Genomic DNA, 24583 nt, shown 5'->3' on the forward strand with positions numbered 1-24583 from the left:
GTTCCTATTGCCATGAAGATATTTGTGCCCAACAGTGCAGAGCTGCCTGTGAGGGGATGAGTTTCAAAGGGGAGCTGCGTGGATGCGGGGAGGCCCTTACCCGGCCAAAGTGAGACTTGAAGGTCTGCCGGATCTGCTGGCGCTGGGCATTGCTGCGGTGAGTGATGATATCAATGATGGTGTCCTCGTCGGTTCCTGAATCATCAAAGCCACATGCCTCAGAGGAAGGCCTACGGCTCAGCTTCTCCATGTCCCCCCAGTGATGGTCCCCATCTGGGTAGAAATCTCGCCAGGCAGTCATGTGCTCCTGAGCCCCTGCAGGCCCTTTGCCTTTGGCTCAGGCCACTGACTTCCCCTAGCTCCCTCCCAGCTTCCTTCTGTCAAGTCACTGGTTGAGAAAAAGGGATACCTACAAGGGGAGAGAGGATTGGGTTGGGAGTCTTGTGAAATTTGGTCATAGTTAACATTGGTTCTAATCTTGGCTCAGACAGTGCCATCAACCTCAGATCTGGCACAGGACTCATTTTTACATCTATCATCTTACAGACCTAGATATGCATGATAGATATTATTCCCATGAGACAAATAGAAATGAGGCCCTGGAAGAGTGGACTTTCCCTAAAGCCTACTGGGAGTTGCTGTTGAACAGCGAGGAGGAGAAAAGGTGATGGAAGCCAAAGCCCTGACTCTGTCCCCAGCTGGGTTTTCTTGAGCACAGGTCCAGCTGGGTGCTGTGGGGCTTTTTCCACAAGCAAATGCTAGCCTAGAAGCGCTGACCAGCAGGGGGCGCTCTCATCCCAGGACTGGGTTTCTCAACTACTGGGTCATCGCCCTCATTTTACCCAGAACAGTTAAAGGACTTAGGACTAAGTCACACCGTGAGTCAGCAGCAAAGCCACAGCACAAATCCAGGCTTTATGACCTAATACTTTCTTTCACCCCAGTATATTGCACCTAAGGCCCTGGAGGGCACCTTGGTCTCCAGGAAAGACGCCTGCCAAGTTCCTTATAAGCCCTCTCGTGCCCTTCCTTTCCCCACTGAAGGAGCCAGGAGGCTCCAGGAGGGTGAAGACCTGGCCTCCTCATTATGCAGACAGTAGCTGAATGTCCCATCCCTGGGTCCTGCCCAGCCCATTGCTAAACCTGCCACACTGCTGCCCCAGAGGCCAACCCTGCCCTCATGTGCTCCTTACCAAGTCCCTTCATGGCTTTCCTCAGGGCTTTGGCATCTGCATCAGGGTTGAAGTCACCTGCTGGGCGCACGGTTCCCTTAAGCTGTGAGAAGCAGAAAGAGCCTGAGCAATTGTCTAGAGGCTCCAGAGCCAGGCCAGAGAGGAGCATGCGAAGGGGGAGCCTTCCCCGTGAGCTCCAAACCAAGCAGCTTGGGGAAAAGAGGCAGGGGAAAGGCACAGCAGACAGACCCTGAGCCAGAGCTGAGAGGGACAGAGGAGAGAGGTGGTCTCAGGCCTGGAGCAGGGCAAGAGCTGGTCAGGGAAAAGGAGTCGGCTTCTGCTAAAGGACTCAACCTGTCTCAGTTTCCTGGGACTGCGTACTCCATTTGGGCCCCCCAATCCTTCAGAATGCCACCCTATCTCTAGGGCCCTGTTGCCCGTTAGAGTCACTGCCCCTAAAAAGGCAGCCAAAGTGTTCTGAAATATTATAACAGAGTTTCCCAAATTTCAGTCACCCCCAAGTGACCTTCACACTAGTTTCTACATTTGCATATTCCCCGTGATAGTCTTAATATTTTCCCTGAGTCAACTTCTTTTCTGTTTTACTTAGACATATCTGTTTTTGTTTTTATTTTGGTGCTGGGGGTGGAGCCCAGGGTCTCCACATGCTATACACATGTTCTACCACTGAGCTACTAAGACCCAACCCATTCGTTTGAAGTGCATTTGAATACATTTAAAGGACAAAGATAATTTTTTTCCCCATTTTGTCCTTGTATATACTCTCTTGTGCCCACAATAGTGCCTGACTCATAATAGGCATCAAAAGATACTTGTTAAATGAATTAATGGTTGGAAAAAAATTATATTACTATAGCGAATTAGGAAGTATCATACGCTATAAAAGCCGATAACCCATGAAAATGTAATAAAAACAAAAAACAACAATGTTAACTATGACCAAATTTCACAAGACATCATCGCTTGCCAAAAGCTCTGAACTCAGAGCCAGCTCTCTTCGCTCTTTTTTTCTTTTGGTACTGGGGGGTTGAACCCGAGGGTGTTTTACTCCTGAGATATATTCCTGGCCCTTTTTATTTTTCATATTTTGAAACAGGGTCTTGCTAAGTTGCTGAGACTGGCCTGGAGCTTGGGGTCCTCTTGTCTCAGCCTCCTGGATCACTGGGATTACAGGCATGTGACACTACACTTGGCCCTTTGCTCTGAGAAAAAGGATAGTCAATGAGTGCTGAGACTCATTTGGCACCAAGCTTAGACTATTTCTTTGACAAAATCAGAAAGATCGATGGAACTGAAGAGGAATTGCTCTCCCACTGTGTGGGGTTCAGTGTCACTTATCATCCTGAGGGTCCTCCACTCTGCCAGACTAAGTTCATTTCTTGTTTAACTTAAGATCATTTACATTAATAGTTCTTGCCTTACAACAGGAACATCAGAGCTCAAGAGGCCTTAAGTCACCAAGATGGCCATGACTAACCCTTCATTTTGAAGATGCAAAAATAGAGGCTCAGAAACAGGTGGGTACTTGCCCAAAGTATGCCAGACAGTGACTTATAGAATCCAAGGTTCCAAATTGTTGTGTGGGCCAAGTATTACTGGCCTCTGGAATGGTTTGTCCCAAGTGCTTCTGTGAAACATTTCATCCCTGTCCTTTGTGGGCCCCAGGTCTGAGAATGCTCAGGAGCACAGCCTCGACTCCTTCAGTGCCCCCAGGGATCTCAGTGTGTATGCCTGGGAAGCCCGGCTACTGGACCCAGGATGAAACAGGAACCCCCTGAACCAGCCAGGTCTCTGCTTGAGCAAGCCCTGTTAGCAGTGAGTGGGCCAGAATACTCCCCAGTGTGTTAGAAGTTAATGCAGGAATCAGGAGCCCCCTCCAGAAGGTCCCCCCAGCAATTCATCACTCCAGGGGAGAAAAGGAAGCTGCAGTTGTGAGAATCTGTCTCAGGTTGGCCGCCAGGGGGCAGCTGGGTGCCAACCAGAGCAGAAGGAAGGTGCAAGCGGAAGAGTGGAAGCTGGTGGTCAAGCAGGAGGTGGGGAGGGTCTGACCTCTACTCGGGACACTGCACTAAGTTCCCACATCTGATAGGCCACCTGCGCTGCCTCCGGGAAGAACTGGCCAGCAGCACTGGAATGGAGGGGGTTGAGGGGGGTTGAGGGGGGGAAGGAGGGAATGTCATTATGGGTAATGCTCCATACACAACACACACACACACACACACATGCACACGCACATGCACACGCACATACACTTACCAACACACATACCTGTGGCTTTCCTTTCTCTTCAGCCTGGCTTCATTCATTACCCAGAGCCCTTCCCTCGTTCCTGAGCATCTTCCATCCTCTCTTGAGCTGTCCTCCAGCTCCCTGAAACACTGGCTTCTCCCAGAAGCCTTCTTGGCCTCAGGCCCAAGTGGGGAAGGACTTCTCCAATCCTTGGGCCTCCCCTTTCTTCTTAATAACATGAGTGACTTCTGTCTCAAACCCTCTCAAAGGCCAAGGAGTGGGATACGGTGTGTATGCCTGAGAAGCCCGGCTACTGGACCCAGGATGATGTTGTCCCTACATCTCCTGCAAAGTACCGATGTATCCCCTTGAATTGGCAGCCTCTCTGGCACTTACCAAAGTTAGCAGGAGGCTCTTGTATCTCTCCCTCCCTTAATGGATCCTTTTGGGGTAGGGTGTGGTGGGTACTGGGGCTTGAACCCAAGGGTTTTCTATCACTGAGCTATGCCCCCAGCCCTTTTTATTTTTATTTTGAGACAAAGTCTCACTGTGTTGTCTAGGCTGGCCTTGAGTTTGCCGTCCTCCTGCTTCAACTTCCCAAATTGCTGGGATTACAAGTGTGCACCACCTCACCTGATTCTTTAATTGATTCTTGAAGACCTCAGAGAAGAGAAATCAGAGCACCCACAATTCCCTTTCTACAAATTCATCAAGCCTTGGCCCAATTTAACATGACAGGAAGAATCCCAGGCCCGGCCCACGTCTCTGCTTTGTTTCTTTCTTCAAGCACCATGTAACTGTGACCTCAGTTATATGACAAACCAGGTGGTCCATCCTTGTCTCCAGATCTTTCTACTTGTGAGTTCTTCCATCCCAAACACTCTCCCTCCTTTTACTTGGCTGTTCCTCTTCACCTTCCTCCTTTGGTCTCTGCCCCATCATCTCTGAGGAGCATTCACAGTTTAGGGTCAGTGCACCTATGTCTTTCATGTACATGGCGCCTATACTTCTTCCCCATTGCAGGGCTGACCATGTTGGCACACTGGTCCGCATCCCCTGCTACACTGTTGGCTTCAATGGGAGCTTCCCCACAGGGCTGCACAAAAGGCACTTGACACAAACATCCTAATCAATGAGTAGGCAGAGCAGGAGCTTGTATTTCTCCCTATAAAACACACGATGTAACTGAGAAGCAGTTACAAAGTAGTAGGGCCTGGACCCTCATGTTCTCTCTTTTTTCTTTTTCATTTTGAGGTGCTAGGGATTGAACCCAGGCCTTGCACGTCAAGGAAAGTGCTCTACCACTAAGCTACACCCCAGCCCTTTTTATTTTGAGACAGGGACTTGCAAAGTTGCCAAAGCTGGCCTGGAACTTGCAATCTTCCTATCTCAGTCTCCCAAGTAGTTAGGATGATAGGTGTGTATCACTGGACCTGGCTGGACCCCCATATTCTTGGTCCAAACTCCACCTTGACCTTCCAAGTTCACAAGAACTTGTTCACAAGAGACATCTCCATGTATGAGAGAACACACTCATGTTCAGACACACAGACACTCCCACAGACCCACAAACACAATAGCTGTCAACAGAGGCCACCTTTCACCAGCATGGTGCTCCTGGCTCAGAGGGAGCCCCAGCACATCCAATCCATCTATCGGTATGAAAGCCAGGAGAGTCCCAGGCCACTCCCTCCGGCCTGACCCAAGAAGCCACTTACTCATCATCTCCCCCGCACAGTTTTAGCAGAGCCTTCTTGTACTCGCCAGAGGTGTCATTCTGGGAAGAAAGAGAAATAAAGGTGACCTCTCACCCAGCCCTGGGTTCTTCTCAGACAGAAGCCAAGGTTCTGCATAGCCCAGAAGAGTGGAGGGCTGCACACACATTCACAGCGAATGAGTGTGGAGGTGTCCTGGACCACCTAACAGGGTGGGCTGGTCAATATTTAACAACAGGCTCTCAGGGGGGAAAAGAAAGGAAGAAAAGTAGGAAGGAAAAAAGGTATTTGCCAATTTCTGTGGTGTAAATACTTCCCAAAATGGAGAATTCTCACTGCCAGATGCCAGCGTGAGAGAGCCTTCAGCACACCACTGCCACCAGAGTCCCTAGCCCAGCCCTTCTAAGGGAAATATTCCATGGAACTCAGGCTCCATGAACGAAAACATTGGGAAATGCTAAAAGTCAAACAACACGTATCAATAATAAATGGCATATTCTATAGCCTGCTTGAGGTTTCTTAATAAACTTCAAAATATTAAAGGCTATGAGAAGTTACTGGTTTATCTTTGCACAAAATTTGGAAATATACCTTAGGAACACAAGTGAGATCTCTTGCCCTGTCACCAAAAAACTTCACTCAAAAAAAAAAAAAAGGGAAAGCCTTCCTAATTTTATATCTGCCTTGTGAAAAAGAGGCTGGACACCTCACAAGCATCTCTGTCTGGCCCATGACCAGGGGGGTTCCTCAATTAACTCTCATTTATTCTTCAATGGGTCCCGTCTTCCAGCAGAATATACATTCCCCCTGCCTCCGGCGGGGGGTGGGGGGGTGGGGGTGGGTGACTCACAGTCCTTATCCTTAAATCAAATCATGTGCCCTCCACGATCCAGCTCTGCCTTCCTTTTCAGCCTCACTTCTCACAAGCATTCCTGACACTTGAGTCCTAAGACACAGGCTCCTGGAACTTCCAAGAGACCCCCAGCTTTCTCAGATGGTGCCTTTTCTCCTGGTAGTGGTTCCCAAGCCCTCTGTCTTGGAAGAAAGCTCTCTGCTCCCCTCTGCACCCCCATGAGGTCTGCTGACCTTGATCATGCTGTAGAGGGACTTCTCATACTTGGTCCGGAAGATCTCCCGAATGTCCAGCATGTCCAGCTCACTGCGGGTGACCATGATGCGGATCAGGGTGTTGTCGCGAGTCCCCAGGCCCTGGAAGACAAGCAGGGTCAAGTAACGGGGCCTTGAGAGAAGGTTGTGGTGCTGATAGCCCCCAGTTTAGTTGCCAATAAAGAATAAAAGAGGCAGACATTGACGTTCCCTCTGAAGGTCCCTGAGTGTCCCTTCTTGCTTTTTATAAACCTTGTCTTCTGTCTGAAAATGTCATTTTCATCCTTGATTTTCCTTATAATTTTTATAATATTGCAACTCTAAGCAATACTTAGATATGCACATTTTGGAACTTTGTAAAAATACTACTGTGTATTTGTTTCCATGCTCCTCTGGGTGGACATGGGGTTGCTGCCCATTTTTTCCTACAGATGATAATGTCACGAGCATTCTTAGGAGCAGGTGTACAGGCAAACATCTCTCCAGAACTCAGCTGCCCAACCTCACTATGGCACACTGGCAGACAGAGCAAGGTGGGTAGTCGTTTCCCTTCTGGGATGGCCAAGAAGAGCCAGGAAAGCCTGAGCTCCTGGGCCTTGGGCCTCTGGCAGCCAATGACTGCATTCACTTACTCTGGTGTGCCATGGAAAGAGCCTCAGTTTCTCTGTCCTATGTGTAAAAACCTGTGAAATACTGTTCTCAAGAACTCAGCCAAAGGGGACCTGCTGAGTCATAAGGAGTGTTGGCAGATATGTCACAGTGTTTCCCGAAGTGTTTTGAAGTGTCCTTACCCATGCACATTGCATAGAAACATTCTGGTTAATCACTAGTTTTTAAAAGTGTGGGCTGCTGACCCCCACACACAGCTGGATGGATTGGGTGTCGTCTGCCACCATACTTACTATATGACTGATCATGAGGTCGGGGCAGGTATACCCACCGCAGGATGTGTAAGCACTCAGTGTCCCAGGCTCCAGAGCTCACCTGGGACAGAGTGCCATCACCAAGGTGAGGCCCATGGCCAATCCCTGAGGGCTCTCTTTGGCCAGTGGACATCAAAGACTTGCCAGAGTCCCAACAGTCCTGTGAGGGGTGAGCAGAGCCCCCCCCACCAGCCTGGTCCATATCAACTCCCCACATACCTTCATGGCCTTGAAGAGCCTTTCAGCAAAATACTCCGGGGTGCTGCGGACGCATTTTACTGGAAAAGGGAGGAAGAGGGAGAGTTATTTCAGCCACCTTGGAACACAGAGGGGATGGTGCCTGAGCCCTTCTAGGTTTCTGTATCTTAGGAGTCACCTAGTTCAGAGGCGGGAAGAACCCTGGCTCCTGATAGCTCTGAGCCCCAGAGCACCTTGAATCCATTTGCCTCTATCACAAACCCAGAGGGTAAAGAAATCAGGAAATGAGCCTGTTGAAATCTGAGTAGCCCATCTCAAAGGCCCACTTCATCTTTCTCTTCCTTTCAGGTTTCACAGGGAACTAGGCCAGGTCAGGGGGTAGAGTCTGAGGTGGAGGTGGAAAAGGTGCATCTTTAGATTCGGCTACACCAGAAAGGTACTGGCAGCCGAATCACTTCCGATCTTGCTGGTAGCAAGTTCCTGACTCTGTCTACGTCACGTCACGTAGGGCTAGAGAGGGCAGCTCTGGGTGGGAAGATGAGGCCTTCCTCCACAGAATGCGAACACACAGCTTACTGCTGACTCAGCTGCTGTGACTCTTGGAATGTCAAACGTGCAAATGACTGGGGTCAGGCTCCCATTTAACAGACAGAGGACGTGAGGCCCAGTCAGGTTAAGTTACCTGCCCACCTAGGTCAACAGCAAATTTGGAAGAAGCCCTGATTTTTCTTTTGGTACTAGGGATTTAGCCTATGGGCACTGAGCCACATCCCCAGCCCTTTTTATTTTTTATTTCGAGACAGGGTCTCACTAAGTTGCTTAGAGCTTTGCTAAGTTGCTGAGGCTGGCTTCAAACTTGTAATCCTCTTGCCTCAGCCTCATGAACTGCTGGGATTACGGGTGTGCATCACCATGCCTGGCTATAAGCCCTGGGTTTGAATTTAAATTCCACCATTGATTGGTCAGCTCCTGGCATTCCACCATCAGAGCATCCCTAATTCATTATGAAACTACCCATTGGCATGTGACTCAGTCTCTGTGAGACTCAGTTTCCTCATCTGTGAAATGGAGATAATGACCGTGCCTGCTCAGTGTGGTGTGTGGTACAGCAGATCTTCCACATAAGCCTCTGATCATGGTCACCATTATTCCAACTCTAAGCTCAGTGCTTTCTCCCTCTACAGCATTGGAGGTCAGTAGCTGAGATTCAACTTGGCTTCCTATAGCCAAGCTGCCCTGGCTCCACCTTTAGAATCCATGGCCCATCTGGTTTTCTCAGCTTGATAACAAAGAGTTCCCCTCTTCCCTCATTCCTGGGCTGGTATCCCAGAATCCCTCAAAGGCCCTGGAAATGCAACATGAGGACCTACCCACGGCTAGCATTAGCTTCTCAAAGTCCCCGGACAGCTCCGCTCGGATGCTAGCTTCGATTGGCTTCCCCGTGGTCTTCAGATACTCATCAAACACTGAGTGAGACAGAGACAGGATGTCTGAGAGTGCCCACTAACACTGAGAAGAAACAGGGACCTCAAAGGACAGGCTGCAGTAGGGGGCAGCTGTAGGTCTTCTCTGGAGCTTACCCAACCGAAGATGCTGCTTGCTGCGATTTCCCAAGATGAAAATGAACTGGGCCTCATCTGTTCCCCATTTCAGTTCCCCTGCCTCAAACAGGTCCTAAAGGGGAAGAGGTGGGATTTAACTCAGAGAAGAAACCTGAGGAGACACTGGCCAGGCCACTCAGAACCATACCAATAACTAGTGGCCTCTGGACCTCTGCATAAACCTCGAGTTCTTCCTTCCTTCCTTTCTGGAGAAGGTTCTATTCAACCTCATGTCCCAGATTAAATGTCCCATTCTTTCTCAAAGTACTCCCTAATGTTCTAGCAGGGTTCTCTTCCCCTTTTCAAGGCTCTGTGCATTATGATCTGCTCATAGATCTGTCTCCTAACCATTGCTTTCCCTCCCAACAAGAAGGGATGATGTCATAGCATTCTCTTTACCTGTCCCTATAGTCACAACAACATAAGGCAGGGGCTGAAAACAACTGGACATTATGGTATATTGATAGAGAAGTGTCTGTAGGATCAACATGAGTTGTCTCTCCCAGTACTGTTTGATTTTGTTCATTAGCGATTGCCCAATGCTTGGCAGAGTGCCCAGCACAGAGTTCGTATTTAATTTCAAAAAACATGAAGTAAACAAATGAATAAACAACGAAACCTCCAAAATACATCTCAGCAATTTTCCACATTATGCACCTTTGAAAGATAACTTAAACCTTTTCTTCAACAAAGTGCCAAATACTGAGGTATTTGATACAAAAGGCTTCACCTCCAGCCTTTTTCAGGGCTCCCAACCTCTCCCCTCTCTCAAGGGTCCTCTGCTATGCCTTGGGGACCTCTATCAGGGCTCATTTACCTGGACATCCTGTTGTACCAAATCCTCGCTCACTACATTGTCCTCCTCCCTGGTTCCCTGGATAGGGAGACAAGAAATAGGTTTCAAATACGACAGGGCCAGGAGAAGGACCTGGTGATGATGGTGGAGACGAGGAAGGCTGAGGAATCCCGGTGGCCCAGAAATGTCCAGGAGCAGTGACTAGGTCTGGAGAAACAGCAGCTACCAGTGGATCAAGACAGTAGCATCTATGCTGTAGAGAATCACGGGCCCCCTCTCCCAGGCTGTGACCAAACAGGAGAGTCCTAAGAATAACCATGGTCCTTCCAGGTGCCCCTTCCAGGAGAGTTCTGAAGACAGCCTCTGAGCTCTGTTTAGCCCCCACCATAGGACCTGGCATTACCCACCACATATCCCTACAATGATACCACAGGTGCAAAGGGGCTGTGCATTTGCATTTTATTATTTGGAGCTCTCATACCTTAACCCAACTTAGCAATGAGGATTTGGGACTTGGGCCTCATGATCTGAGCTCCCAGTCTGCAAAGATTATCAGATCCTCTTGGTGCTTCTATTGCTCTGTGGAGCCCTCTGCTCCATCTGATAGAGGGGGCTTAGAAGCAGGAAGCTAATCAAAGGGACCAGGGCAAACCACACTGAGCTCCTTGAGCACGTGGGCAGAGGTCTGCAGTTGGCCTGGCCAGGGCTGTGCTCCATCCTCTCTCCCCGTGATACTGGGTCTCAACCCCCTGGGCTTTCTCTGGGACTGACCATGCGATACAGCTGTCATGCCTGCAGTCTGTGCCACACTGCTGCCACTAGTTAGATGTGACGAGGCAACATCCCTGACTCCAAGATCCAGGAGTAGGAATCTCCTCCCCCCAAAAAATAAACTTTGAAATGGGGCAAAGATCACACACTTCCTCACAACTGATAAATCCCCATCCTGTTAATATGAGGTGTAGGTTGTAATGGAAACAGGAAGAGATGAATTAGGAAGAATTAATGTAAAAGAGGGAAGGGGAAGAGAGAAGAGGAGAGAGGGACAAAGTGGTGGCTTGGTTTATTATTTATTTATTTATTTATTATTTCTGTGGCAGGAGGGATTGAACCTAGGACCTCACGCAGGCTAGGCAAGCACTGTAATACTGAGTACAGCTCCTTTATTACTTAAATTCCTTTTTTTTTTTTCCCGACAGGGTCTCATTAAGTTGCTCAGGCTGGCCTTGAACTGTGATTCCCTTTTCTTTAGCCTCCCAAGTAGCTGGGATTACAATGTGTCACTGTGCCCAGATGCAATGGCTTGATTTATACATGAGGCTTCAGAAAGGTTTGGTCCTTGAAGCTGGACTTGAGACATTGCCTTGCCTGTCCCCAGAATGCCAGGAAAATAAATGACACAGTGAAGCAGGCAAGAGAGACATGTTTTCCAGTCACTGAAGGCCTGATGTTGCAAGAATTTTCTATTAATCCAAAGAATCTAGAAATCTGGTTACTGAGCAAAATCTATTTTTGAATGTCAGCAATTAACTCAAAGTTTTTTGGTGTTTAAACATGTGGGAAGACAAAATTTTAAAATAATCCAACATGGTAGACTGAGTTCAGCCATGGAGAGCAGTGTGAGGCCTTCTTAGAGTCCTCTTGTGATGGGCTTCATGGGCAGCAGAGAAGGCAGCACAGCCTGGCGGTGGGTGATGTGATGCAGGTGGCCCTGCAGCACCATGTCCCTCCTGGTATCCCGGGCAGGTGCCATGGTTGGAGGAGCAGTGGCAAGAGGGAGCTCAGAGAGGGGAGGAAGGAGTTCACAGGGAGAATACTGGTCACAAGACAGGAGTATGTGCCAAGGACGTGTGGGTCTTCTGAAGGCACTGTACTATCCAGAAGGATGGGTCCAGGCCCACCCCCCGGGGGTCCCCAATTCCATACCCAGGTGAGCCAGAGAAACTGTCTTGGGATCCAGAGGCTAGGGGCAGTTGCAGGGTGGGCAATGAGGAAGGCAGAGCACAAGAGAAGGACCTTCCCCCAAAAGCCCCTCGCGAGCCATTTGTCTGGGAGCCTGGAGGAGGCGCCCATGGTCCTCAGCCCGACTCCGGGAGAGAGTGCCAGGGAGGGGCTCAGAGGCTCATATGGATTAACTAACCTGGAGCAGGACCACCAGCATCTTCTGGAAATGGCCAGAGGTGTCGCCGATGATGTCAGACTCCAGGTCTCGCTCGTAGGCTGCAGGAAGGAACATGAGATCTAGCCTCATCCAGAGGCCTCAGGGATCCAGGATAAAGGTCCCTTGCTACCCCACAAATGATCACCTGTTTTGTTTCAAATCCCAAATCCAATCTACAGGCCACCGTGGCAAGACCCAGAGTGTATCTGCAGTTGTTGGGACTATGACATCATGACATGAAATCTATCTACTTCTCTCTGTCCCTGTTGGACCATCTGACCGCGGACAATATTATCTCTCAAGGACAGTGGCTACCGCTTTTCTTTGGTTCTTTCCAATCCACAGTGACAAGATTAACTGTCTGAAAGCCCCTATTTGTCACTGGACTCTGAATAAAACATCACTTCCCTCTTGAAGGTCTTGTGTGACACTGCCCAGCCCTCTACCTCTTCCAGCCTTATCTGGCTACCAGTGCTTTCTACCTCAGGGCCTTTGGACTTGCTGTCCCCTCTGCCAAAAGGACTGTCTTTCCATTCTTCTCACAATTGCTTTCCCTGGTGACTTATCTGAAGTGGGTTCTCCCTGTCAAAGTCTGATTCTTATTTGTTTCCTTCATAACATTTAACCCCAATGTTTATTATCATGTTTATCTGATTACCCATTTTTGTTTGTGTCTCTCTGTTATCTCATTCGTCTACCCACCACAGAGCAGGAACTCATTGGAAAGATGGACGGGTAGGTGGAAGAATCAGAGAGGCGATGGATAGTCTCAGTGTCCCCACCCTTGAAATCATCTTCATTTCATATCTGAAGATCCCGAGTGGCCCCTCCTGCCCATCTCACCATCTTTGTATGCTGCTACCAGTTGGTGGATTTGCTCATTTGTCCGGGAAGCCAAGATCTCAATGAGGCACTTCTCATCAGTGCCGATGCCCTGGAGAAAAGGCACACAGGAGTTAGGGGCAGGGGTGGTAGGACACCAGCCGCCCCTACTCAGGGGTGCTCCCACCCCAGGTCTTGGACACCAGTTGGGTTCTGGACCTGCAACTCTGGGCAGCTTGCTCTTGAATGTCTCATTAAGAAACTTGATCTTGCTTTTGCTTTTTGGCCTAGTTGTACCCCTGAAAGCCAGATGGGTCACCAGCTCATCTACTGGAGTCACCTGTGGAAAGCCGACCATGGCTCTCATTCTTGCTGTAACTTTCAAACTGCTATAGTCACACTGGGAAATATGGTCTCAACATGTGCCACCAGGGTGTCAGTAGGAGAGAGGACTCTTTAAATTGGTCTAAGTGATCTTCCTTGAATGGATTATCCATCCGAGACATGTACCCAATGAAAGGAACCATGCTAGCTCTTTGTATACAAAATAAAAATCTTAAAACATCTGAGAGAGAGCGAGAGCAAGATTTTATCTTTCTGGGCCTCAGTTTTTTCATTTGTAAAATGGAGATGATGTTAGTTGCTCTTCCAAATGCTAAGGGAGATTGAGAAGGCAATATTCTCTCACTGTAGCTAAGAGTATCGGTTTATGGAACAAATTCATGATTGATAGCTCATTGGCAGCAAAGACAGTATCACCTTATAGGAGGTGAAGTGCTAGGCACGATTAAGGGGTTTTGTTGTTGTTGTTTTGTTTTTTTGGTGCTGGGGATTAGAACCCAGGACCTTGTGCAAGCAAGGCAAGCACTCCACCAATCAATCTATACCCCCAGCCCCGATTATGGGCTTTTTAATATCTCCCTTCTTCCTGGAGGGCAACTCTCTGCCTCAATCAGATTAAACTTCTCCTCTTATCTTGAAAATACCTCCACAACCTCTCCTGCCATTTCCCCCAGCCTAGAATGACCTCCATACTCCTATCCATCAACCTTCTCCAGGTCTGGGGCTTGACTTGATCCTCTCATCTCCTGGGATGCCTCTTCCAACCACTCCAAGCCCAGGACCTTACCCTGTGGGCCTCTTTTAGTGTGTCCCTGGCCTGTTGCATGTTGGATACTTATTTGGGACTACAAGCTCCTAGTGTGGGGGTCTGGGCTGAGGGGTTTGCTTTGCTCTGACATCTGTCCACATCTGCCTGCTCTGAGGTAGGGTTTTGGCAAGCTGCCTCTTGGAGCAAGACACAGCTGCTGGGTGGGTGCAGGGCTCACCAGATGTTTGCTGTAGAGCCTGGGATCTTCCCATCACCATACCCCCATCCCTTACATGCACATATTCATCCCCGTTTCTTACCGAAATGGCATCTTTAATTTCTTTGGCATCACTATAGGCAAGTGGCCTCATCAGGCCCACGATCAGCCGTTCGAACTTCCCCGTCAGCTCATACTTTAAGTCAGCAATGAGGTCCTGGGGGTGGGGAGGTGCAGTGATAATAATAAGAATTACATTTAATGAGCACTTACTCTGACAAGCACTGAGGTTAGTAATCTTTCTGAATCATGGCTTTTGGAAATATGCGCCATCATCAGCCCTTAGAAACAGCCTTAGAGACCTCAGGGAATGTGCCCAAAGTGACCCAGCCAGCAGAGGGGCTGTGCAGGTTCAAGTCCACAGCACTGCGCCCCTCCCCATCGTCAGCTTCCTTGTCCACCATGTGTCTCTCCCACAGTCTGGGATTCTACAGAGTGGACACCACTGAGATCTTATTCCCTAGCACAGTCCTGATACATGGCACAGAGCACAGCATACAGCAGGTGCTCTAGACATACTCGAGACTGAAGGAAGAAAAAGAGGAAGAACAGGCTCTGGATGCAGGAGTGTCAGCAGAGGCTGACCTGGAGAAAGAGACTCAGAACCAGAACACAGGCGAGTGGCATTCTCCCCGCCCACCCCAGAAGCCCTCCAGCTGCCGGGCTTACCTTGCCATACAGGGACTTGTAGCTCAGGCAGATCTCCTGCCTCTGCTTATTGCTCCGGGAGGTGATCAGCTCCAGTATGGCCTCCTTGTCACTGCCTGGAAGAGGGGAGGGCGCCGGTCACCCCACCCACTCTGCCTTCAGGAGGCCCACTGGTGCTCCCTTCCCTGGGCACAGCCTTGCAGTCCCCTGAAGTCATCGGCTCATGAGGAGGAGGTGATGAGCACAGGATCCATGGGGATATTTCAAGTTCCCACTGAAGAGGGTCATAGCACACACAATATCTCAACTCAAAGGGTCCTCATCCAGCTTCTGCACCATGGAGGAAACTGGGACCCAGAGAGGGGCAAGGACTCACCCAGAGTCTCCCAATGAGCCAGACTTAGAAGCCAGGTTTTCTATGACCTGGTACAGGGTTCTTTCAATCACAGGACAAAAGTAAGAGAACAATGAGTGCCACCCCCAGTGGTCACCCCAAAGAAAGGCAGGGGGTTGTCATCAGGAGGGGGCTCTACCAAGGAGATTTCAACTACACCAACAAAGCACTAGTTCCTTAACTTGGGTGGTAGATCTATGGGTGAAGTTTCTATTATTCTTTATACCTTTTCTGTTGGCCTGAAATGTTTTATTATAAAATTGTGAAAAATAAAAGGAGGAGACAAAAAAAAAAAAAAAGGAGGGTTGTGGCTCAGTGAGAGAGCACTTGCCTAGCACGTGAGAGGTGCTGGGTTTGATCCACTGTAAAAAAAAGAAAAGGAAAAAAAAAGGAGGAAGAGGAGGAAGAAGGAATAGAAGGAATATACATTTCACCACCTCATACCCCTCCAACACCAGGACTCTGGGCTATGCCCACATTTGGGACTACTCTTAACATCCAGTGAATCCTCCTTCCGGCAGGACCCACTCAGGTTGGTCTAGCACCCACCGAAGCCCTTCATGGCGGTGTACAGAGCCTCAGCATCCTGGCTGGGATCAAAGTCTGGGAAGTCGTGAATAGAGCCCCGGTACTTGGCACCCTGTGGAGAGAAAAGCAGAGGATGAGGTGCTGACCTTGGACTTGGACTAGGCTTGCAGCCTCAACCTCTGGGCAGACTCCTAACCCTGGTCAACATCCACAGTCAGCCCTGGCCCCTGAAAAATCAAGTACCGATCATATAAACCGCTGATAAGGGTAAAGATGATTCTCTTGTGCCACTGTTCCAACCTCCCCAGAGGGCAGTGCTACTTCTCCAAGGGAGGGTTTAAAAAGCTGGCTGAATGGAGGGGATGGAAAGGAACCCTGTGAGAGTAACAGGGGCCCCTCCTATTTTCATGGTGCTTTATAGTTCACAAAGCCCTTTCATCTCCGTTATTGTGATTATTTTAGCAACTATAGGAGCACTTATGATGATCTCTATCACAGAGACAGGCAGCCAAGCACAAAGAAAGAACCACTCACAGGAAGTCACACAGATCCCAGACCTCGTCCCTGCTCCCCTCTGCTCTCCAGCTCCACAAACCTGGCCACTGTCAGCTACTCAGGGTGAGGTCTTGGGCCCAGGGGACCTGGAACCACCCTTGAGTTCAATGCCAAGACAAGGTGCTACCTCTCTGGGCCCGGTAAACTGAACTGTGAACTGGCATCTAAGGACAAGCTGGCATAGTCCTTGTAGGCAAGGAAAGGAGGGCAGAGAGCCAGGAGGTGCAGACATCGAATCTAAACTGAATGCACAATGGGCTGGTTCACAGAGAAGTCAGATGTGGGTCAGCCATGCCCACATGAGAAGACTGGGGTCCAGGAGCAGGAAGAGCAGGGAGAGCCGAGGACGCCAGAGAACAGCCCATACGGTGGCACTTCATCTATGCCAGACCCAATGCTGGGAGCTGAAGATGGGGGGGGGGTGAGAAGAGGAGCCTAGCTCTATCTTTCACGAGCTCCTTCCTAGCTCTGGGCAGAGACAAGCAGGCAAATTAACATAAAGCTTGTAATGAATACCTTAAGACAGAAGCAAGGTAATGTGGGAGACAGCAGAGGCTAATTCTAGCTAAGGCCACAGTGGGGTGGGGGACCAGGTCAGGCTCCATGGAAAGAGTTGTAGGGGTCAGGGTGGCCTGAAGACTGTGCCTTTCCAGGAGTGAGACAGGCAGAACAAGCCCCCTACTGTCCAGTGTCTCCCAGGGCTTGCATTGCAGGACCCAGCCAGGCGCCTGCGTGCTCCTTGGTTTATGTCTGCAGAGGCTGACTCCCCTGAGGTATGCACGCGTGGGCGCAGTGTTGCTATTTAAAGTCCTGACGGGGCGGGTGACCAGAAAGGGACACTGCCTTCTTCCCGCCATCCATGAATCTCCTGCAACCTGATCATACCCCTGGGCAGAGAAGGAAAGTTTAAGACAGGTCAAATACATGGACCAGGGCACACTGTAAGGAGCTCAGAGAACAGAATGGTGACTTTTCCTATGGCCAGGCTCCCTCTGCCTTACTTTGCATCTCATGGGCTAGAGCCTATGCCATTCCCGAGGGCATCTTCACCTGGGCAGGCATTCCAATCCAGGAACCCCAGAGGGCAGGCACCAGACCCACCCCGTCTCTGGCTCCCAGGGACTGACAAAGGAGACTCAAGTACTTGTCACATGAATAAATGAACAGGAGAAAGAACAACTGGCCTCCTCCAGGAAATTTTACCTCCCACCCTTGGAGTTTCTCTCTGGATACTTCCAGCCCAGCAATACTAGAAAAGAATAGCTCTGGGATCAGCTTCTGGGACGGATGGAGAAACGAGGGTTAAGAGATCAGAATGACTGCTTTGCAAGGGGCCTTAAAGATCCATTAGTCCTGCTTTCCTCTTGATTCTTGACTCCGTGGAGGACAGGGACTGTGTCATGAATAAGACAAGTAACTGTGCATAAGGAGAATAACTGGGTACAGAGAATGGAAAGGGCTCAGTACCTGACAGTTGCACGAATCAATGAAGGCACTCCTCAGGCTCTGAGATGAAGGATGCTTAAAGAGGAAGGCAGGCGGAGCGGGGAGTGGGTGGAGTGTTTTCCTGGCACTGAGTTTCTAGCAAAGTTCTCTCCGATGCTGGGAACCCTGAGACAGGCACTGGGAGCACCAAGCTTTGAAAGATGCCACTAGGGCCAGGTCTTCTAGGGTCTGTCTGGCTCCTGTGCAGGCTGCTGTTGCCATGATCCTTGGTTGATTTTCTCTCCATCTGCCTAAGCCCACCTGTCCTAATCCACACTGGCTCCAGCCTTCCTGCCACTCCTCCCTGGCTTACTTGGAACCACATGTAGGCCAGGCATATTGGCACATACACCTGTAATCCCAGCAGCTTGGGAGGCTGAGGCAAGAGGATCACAAGTCGGAGACCAGTCTAGGCAACTTAGTAAGACTCTGTCTCAAAACCAAAAAGGGCTGGGGATGGAGTTCAGTGGTAGAGTGGCCCTATGTTCAATCCCCTGTACAGCAAAAAATAAAAAATAAAAACAACAACAAAAAAAACATGTGTGGTTCCAAAGACCCAAAATACAGAAGGCAGATGACATATCAAGACCACATAGAGGGGCTGGGGATGTGGCTCAAGCGGTAGCGCGCTCGCCTGGCATGCGTGTGGCCCGGGTTCGATCCTCAGCACCACATACCAACAAAGATGTTGTGTCCGCCGAGAACTAAAAAATAAATATTAAAAATTCTCTCTCTCTCTCTCTCTCCTCTCTCACTCTCTCTTTAAAAAAAAAAAAAAAAAAAGACCACATAGAAAGTCAGAGGCCTGGCTGGGAAAGGAATCCAAGGCTCTTTCTAACAGACCAAACTTTCTTCCTTCCCCTTGGTTGCCATCTGGGATGGGGCTGGAGATGGGAAGGGCCAACCATCACGCCGCCTAGGACTTCTGCTCTGGCCAGTGATGTCCCCCTGTCCCTGTCCTTGAATTCTAAGCATTTGAGTTATTTCACTCACCATCATTCCTCCATTAATCCTCTGCTGGAACTGGCTCCTTTGGGGGTAGACCCATTTCCTCCCTGTGCCATTCTCACCCCATTTTCAAGGCTATAAATAGGCAGTAATGCTGGCCAAGTCTTTGTACCCTAAGTGCTTCTCATACTCAGATGCTCCTGTTTCCAGGGCAGCAAGGGCCAGGGCCACCCTACAGTTCATTCATTCATCCCCTCATTTAAGCAATCAAGCAACATTTACTGAGCATCTACTGAGTGCTGGGACCAGGGACCACTGAGATCTCCTAGGCTGGAAGAGAAGATGCACTGTAGCTGCAAATGTAATTCAGTGGGGTAGGCATGACAGTAAGAGTAGCAAAGGAGCCAGAAAAGGAACCTTTAGGTCTCTTTCCTTTAGGAAGCTGTGTCTAGCTCACTGATGTATTTCCAGCTCCTAACACAAAGCCGGGAGCAGCCAGGCACTCACTAAATATTTGTTTTATAAATGGATCTATGAATGACTGAGCTTATGTGCTGAGCAGGTCAGAGAAGGGTTCTGGAGGTGACCTCTAAGCTGAGTTCTAAAAGATGAGTAACAGCTGGCCCCAGGGAGCAGAGCGATGGAAAAGGCAACAAAAGAGGAGACACATGGCAGAGGGCTGGGGTTGGGGTCAAGGAACATTCTGGAAAGCAAGCCCAGATTCTTGAATGCTTAGGGGCTGGTGTCCAGAGTTGCTAGGATGGGATGTGGCTGGAGAGTGATGTAAAAGAGCGGAGAAAAGCAAGTCACTAAGGCTGTAATGCTGCCCAGTGGCTCCAGTCCTGGCTGGGCTGCCCTGGGCATTCCCCTTGGCTACAAGCTCCTGGTACTGTGGTCCTCATCCATTAAACAGAGCACCTGCTCATGACACTGTTCCAGTGTTGGACTTTTAAAAAACAATCCAGTTGACCCACACAACTTTTATGTAGACTAAAAGCAGTTAAATAACAACAAGTTTGGGCTGGGGATGTGGCTCAAGCGGTAGCGCGCCCGTCTAGCATGCACGCAGCCCGGGTTCGATCCTCAGCACCACATACCAACAAAGATGTTGTGTCTGCCGAAAACTAAGAAATAAAATGTTAAAAATTCTCTCTCTCTCTCCTTACTCTCTCTTTAATAAAAAAAAACAAGTTTCATATGGTTCAAACTGATGCCTTTCTCAAGGTTGGTACGTGAGACCTGGAAAATGTTTAACTTGTCTGCTGTGGCGGGGGTTTGGGGGAAGTGAACAAGTACCAAGGTATGCTTTTTTTTTTTAATATTTATTTTTTAGTTTTCGGTGGACACAGCATCTTCGTTTGTATGTGGTGCTGAGGATCGAACCCGGGCCACACGCATGCCAGATGAGCGCGCTACTGCTTGAGCCACATCCCCAGCCCACCAAGGTATGCTTGAGCAGCCCGGTCCCTGGGGCTCTGTGGTCTGAGCCCCTCCCAGGCTGCTGCTGGAGCAGGTCTCTGAGCCCATAGTCAGATGCCCAAAGATCATGGAATTGTAAGCTGCCAGGAGGGAACAAGAAGATGGAAGTCTGTCCCCAGGATGAAGGACAGAAGAGATAGCAGCAGACTACCCTTTGTTGCCCCTCCACTGTGACCCTTCTCCCTCTCTGGATAGTGCAGGTGAGTGGGGGTGAGCAAGGAAGGGGCTGAAGGTGACAGATGAGGCCATGCCCTGCTGGGAAACGATGTCCAATGACCTTCTCAGAGCTTGGCCAAAATGTCCACTTAGAGACAAGCTTAGCTTAGTGAGGCGCAAGCCCAGTCTCTTACGCAGCTCTTTACACAAGGATAACAAAAGTGATCTCCTGTTAGGCTGGTTACCCCGGGACCCCACGTGGTGGGGGGAGCTTTGCACTGGTCACAGGTAGAGCCACAGAGACAGCTTCTCAAAGCACCCAGGCGCAGACTTCCCACTGCTATCAGTCATTGTCACATCCATGGTGTGAATTATGTATCTCTTAAGTGTCACCTGTATGGCTGCCCAAGCCTCTCCTCATCCCTCTGACCCTGACTGCCTGTCACACTGGTGACAAGATCCTGGCCACAGGTACCCATAATGGAGGGAGGGGACAGCAGGGAAGGGACTTTCCGTCCTGAAATATTCAGCAGGTCCTGGTGCCAGCTGGTGAGCAGCCCAGGCCCTGGGGCTCTGTGCTCTGAGGCCCCTCCCAGGCTGTTGCTGGAGCAGGTGTCCGCGGTCTCTCAAAGCTGAAGCAGGCGTCCCCAGAGAGACGGCTGGCTGCACAGGACCTCAACTGATAGGACTTGACCCAGGCCTCATCTCCATAACTCCCAGAATTCCCGGCACCAGCACCTGCCCTTCTTGCCATGTCCCCGAAGCCTTTCTACAAATTCAACATTGCAATCTGACCCAGAACATTCCACGAAACCGAGGCCACAGAGCCATGCCTCCTGGGAACTTCTGTGACATGGGAGTATTTCCTCATGCTTTTGGGTTTAAAGTTCCCCTCTTCTGGAAGGAGACATGGGAGGACAGCACAGTCACCATGGTGGGAGGAACCGGAGGCAGGTGATCAGACCTGAGAAGAGTGCGTTTGTGTGTGTTTGCACATGGGGGTTGGGCCCTGGAAACAGAGCTAAGAACTGGAGCAAGAGACACAAACTCTAGCTCAGTGGCCAGAAGACCTTTGTCATCTTCCTCTAATATTGTCCTCTGCAACCTCTCCCTGCCCCAGCTGCTGTACTCTGAGCACACCAAATTACTCTTCCTCCCGGACCACACTGTTCTTTCCCTGCTCTGGCCTGATTCAGCTGTTCCTCCCTAGGCCATGCCTCAGTCCTCTGGTGTCTCCTCTGAGTAGTTCTCCACAGGCCACTGTCCCCATCCTCTCTGCTTGCCCCAGAGCTCCCGTACTTCCCCATCAAAGCACTGTGCACGAGGTACTGACCCTCCATGGGAGGAGGGCCCCCTAAGGCCCTGCTACTCTGGGACTTGATTGCAGGGGTCTATTGGCCCCTGGTCCCTGGCAATAAAAACCACTGATCATCCAGGGACCAGGCCTGGCCCTAGAGCATTGGCCCAGAATTCCAAAGCTCCATACCCCAGGTCCTGGTTCCTCTTGCCCACTTGGGTCATCTGGCACCCTTCAATGCAAATGCCCATCTGTCCTGACTGCAAATGGGAAATGGGGAAACAGCAAGAGCTCTGCCCTGGAATTTTGCCCATAACCACAAATACTCTCTCGTTGTGGTCAGAGGCCACCATGCAAAGTGTGTTCCTTAGGGGCTGGCAGGGAGGCCACACTGGAGTTCTCCTGAGGGTGCTGGTCCTATGTCACATAACACTGCTCTACACAAGCTCTGGGTATCCGTTAGGCCCCAGTTCATAGGGTGGCAAGTCACGAACATAAGGGTGAAGTTCTTTGCACTGAGTTCAGCCACCTTGTAAGGGACAAGGGGAGTGAAGAACTCCTAGCTCCAAAGGGGCCATGACTCTAGAGGGACCCCAGGCCCAGGGAAGGCAGAGCTCCGTGTCCCTCAGTTTTATTCTCCCCCTCCAATGCCATCATCCCACTGACTACACCTCTTTCTGTAAGGCTGGCCACCAGGGACCACTCTCAGGCCAACTTTGGCACAGGGTGACCCCTTGGGTTGACTATGAATAGACCCCAGTCTTAGCCACACAGGAGTTCAAGTTCCAACATGTCTCCTATTCTCCTCCCAGCAGCATGGGCAGACAGAATGAGAGAGTGAGCTTAGAGTCTTCCAAGCCAGGGAAATATAATCCTGACTGCGTGTGACAGGGAACATCCCCATCTCCAGAGCAGAGAGGACTTTATTGCTTCTTGGCTTGTTGAGTATCTGTCTCCTTTCTTGGGGAACCACTCTTGGGCCATGCAGTTCATGTGAAACCAACTCAACCTCCTGGTTCCAAGAGGGGGCATGTTACCCAGGCCAAGCCAGCAGGAACGAAACCCGAGTCTTCCCCTAGAAGCATGTGTTGGTTTCTCCTGGTCTATTAAAGCAGAGGAATGGAAACCTGGAGCTGCTGGTAACTAATGGGCCAGGCAAAGAAGGACCTACTCAAGACTAAAGCCAGCCAGAAGAAGCTCACTCACAGAGAAAGAATCCTGACTATCATCTGGGCCCCTGGATCTAGCCAGACCTGAAGTCCTGTGCTTCTTGATCATTTGGGCCAATGAGCATCCTTTTCTGCTTAGGATATTGTATATCATCACTGGTGACTTGCTTCTGAAGAGCTGTGACTTTTAACAGGACTTAAACACATTTCCTGATGGTTTTAGGCTGAAGGTTATCAGAGGGTCTCTGCAGGAGGTCTAATGACTCTAGGGGGATCCTAGGCCCAGGGAAGACAGAGCACAACCTTCAGTAGAGAAAGGTCCCCTTACCTGTGCTGGATTGGCCATGGTGTCAGGTTCTGCGGCAGAAACCACTGTGGAGAAGAAAAAGAGTTCGTGAGATTCCCCTGAATTCTGATCCTTTCCTTTCTTCACCCCCACCCTAATTTTCTTTCCAGCTGCCTCAAGCCCCTCCGGTTAAACCACATCCAAAGACCTGGTCTGTCTTAGTACCTTTTTTCAGATGACAATCCATACACCAGATGGTGTCTAGACAGTCACACCAGGGCAAGCCAAGAGGGCGGGCAGGCAGGACCACTGACCCGGCAGCCTCCAGGCCCTGCAGAGCACTTGCCCAGACACTAACCCTCCTCACATCATCCTTCCAAGCCTCAGATCACTCCTCTCTAGAGGAGGAAAGGAGGCTGGGGCACCGCAACGTGTGATCCGAGGTCAACCAGCTTCGAACTGAATCCGACCACTTCAGCTTCCGAGTCAGATCCCAGATTCCAGAGTCCATGCTATCTGGAGCCTGTGTGGCCTTTCTCCAAGTCACCAAGAATGGCTTCAGAACCCAGGACTTCCGGTGTGCAGACGGGGGCAGGGGCTCCCACCTGCACCTCTCCTAGGTCTACCATTCATTACCACCTGTCTCGAGTTAGGCCCTGCTCTAGGACAGCAGGTAGAGGAGAGCTGAAAGCCCTGCTTTCCTGGAGGTTGGGTCCTAATGGGGAAGAGTGACTAATGCATACCTCAAGTGGTGGTCAGGACCACCAAAAAGACAAAGCTTGGCCAGGAGAGTGACAAAGGCGCCATCTCAAGTGGCTGCTCAGAGGGTGTCATGAAGCCACCACAGAGCTTGGTGTGGCTCAGGTGGCAGTAGGAAGGAGGTTGACAGGACTGGGGCAGGAGGCCAGTGCCTCAGGCCACTGTGAAGGCTGAAGTTTTGCTGGGGAAATGGCAAATGCCTGTCATCTCAAAGACTTGGGAGGGAGAGGCAGGAGGATGGCAAGTTCAAGGCCAACTGGGGCAACTTTGCAAGACTCTGTCTCAAAATAGGTGTGTGGGGGGGATTATGCTGAGCTGGGGATTGGTGATGTAACCCCAGTTTCACTTCCCAGTACAAAAAAAAAAAAAAGTCTGATTTTTTTCCTCTGATCAATTTCCTCTGATGAGTCAAGGCCATTGCAGGGGATCTGAACAAGACACATGATCTCATGGAGAATGGATAAGGAGTAAGGGGTGGTGAGGTCAGGAGCCAGGGTCTACAGTGACGAAACGAGACACAGGTACATTACCTACAAATAAATGAAAAAGAGGATGTAACTGGTTTGGAAAGTGGAAGGGGGAAGTGGCAGGTGCTGGGCTAATGAGAACTCTCAGCAGAAAGGCAAGAGATAAAAGCTAAGCAAACTTTTCAGGATAAAAAGAGGAGAAATGAAGGAACTTTGCTTTCCATAGTAAACAGGCCTGTGTGATCTCATCTCTTTCAACCATGTCTATGTATTTTTTTAATATTTATTTTTAGTTTTATG

The 24583-nt window shown here is 50.0% G+C and overlaps 1 protein-coding gene across 2 annotated transcripts in view; it reads right to left on the reverse strand.

Annotated features, from left to right (window-relative positions):
- Anxa6 (annexin A6) overlaps positions 1-24583 on the reverse strand; it is a 52184-nt gene that overhangs the window by 18374 nt on the left and 9227 nt on the right. For both annotated transcript variants that reach the window (XM_026400142.2, XM_026400141.2), the window contains exons 2-16: positions 23100-23143; positions 15704-15794; positions 14782-14876; positions 14156-14269; positions 12767-12857; positions 11903-11982; positions 9784-9840; positions 8946-9039; positions 8736-8831; positions 7387-7445; positions 6224-6346; positions 5141-5199; positions 3243-3321; positions 1194-1275; positions 101-195 (exon numbers count right to left, since the gene is read on the reverse strand). In XM_026400142.2, coding sequence (XP_026255927.1) covers positions 101-195; positions 1194-1275; positions 3243-3321; positions 5141-5199; positions 6224-6346; positions 7387-7445; positions 8736-8831; positions 8946-9039; positions 9784-9840; positions 11903-11982; positions 12767-12857; positions 14156-14269; positions 14782-14876; positions 15704-15794; positions 23100-23117 — 1233 coding nt within the window. In that variant the 5' untranslated portion in view covers positions 23118-23143. The remainder of the gene's footprint in view (positions 1-100; positions 196-1193; positions 1276-3242; positions 3322-5140; positions 5200-6223; positions 6347-7386; positions 7446-8735; positions 8832-8945; positions 9040-9783; positions 9841-11902; positions 11983-12766; positions 12858-14155; positions 14270-14781; positions 14877-15703; positions 15795-23099; positions 23144-24583) is intronic.

The sequence above is a fragment of the Urocitellus parryii genome, chromosome 1 (assembly GCF_045843805.1).
Source record: "Urocitellus parryii isolate mUroPar1 chromosome 1, mUroPar1.hap1, whole genome shotgun sequence".
NCBI classification, from domain to species: Eukaryota; Metazoa; Chordata; class Mammalia; order Rodentia; family Sciuridae; genus Urocitellus; species Urocitellus parryii.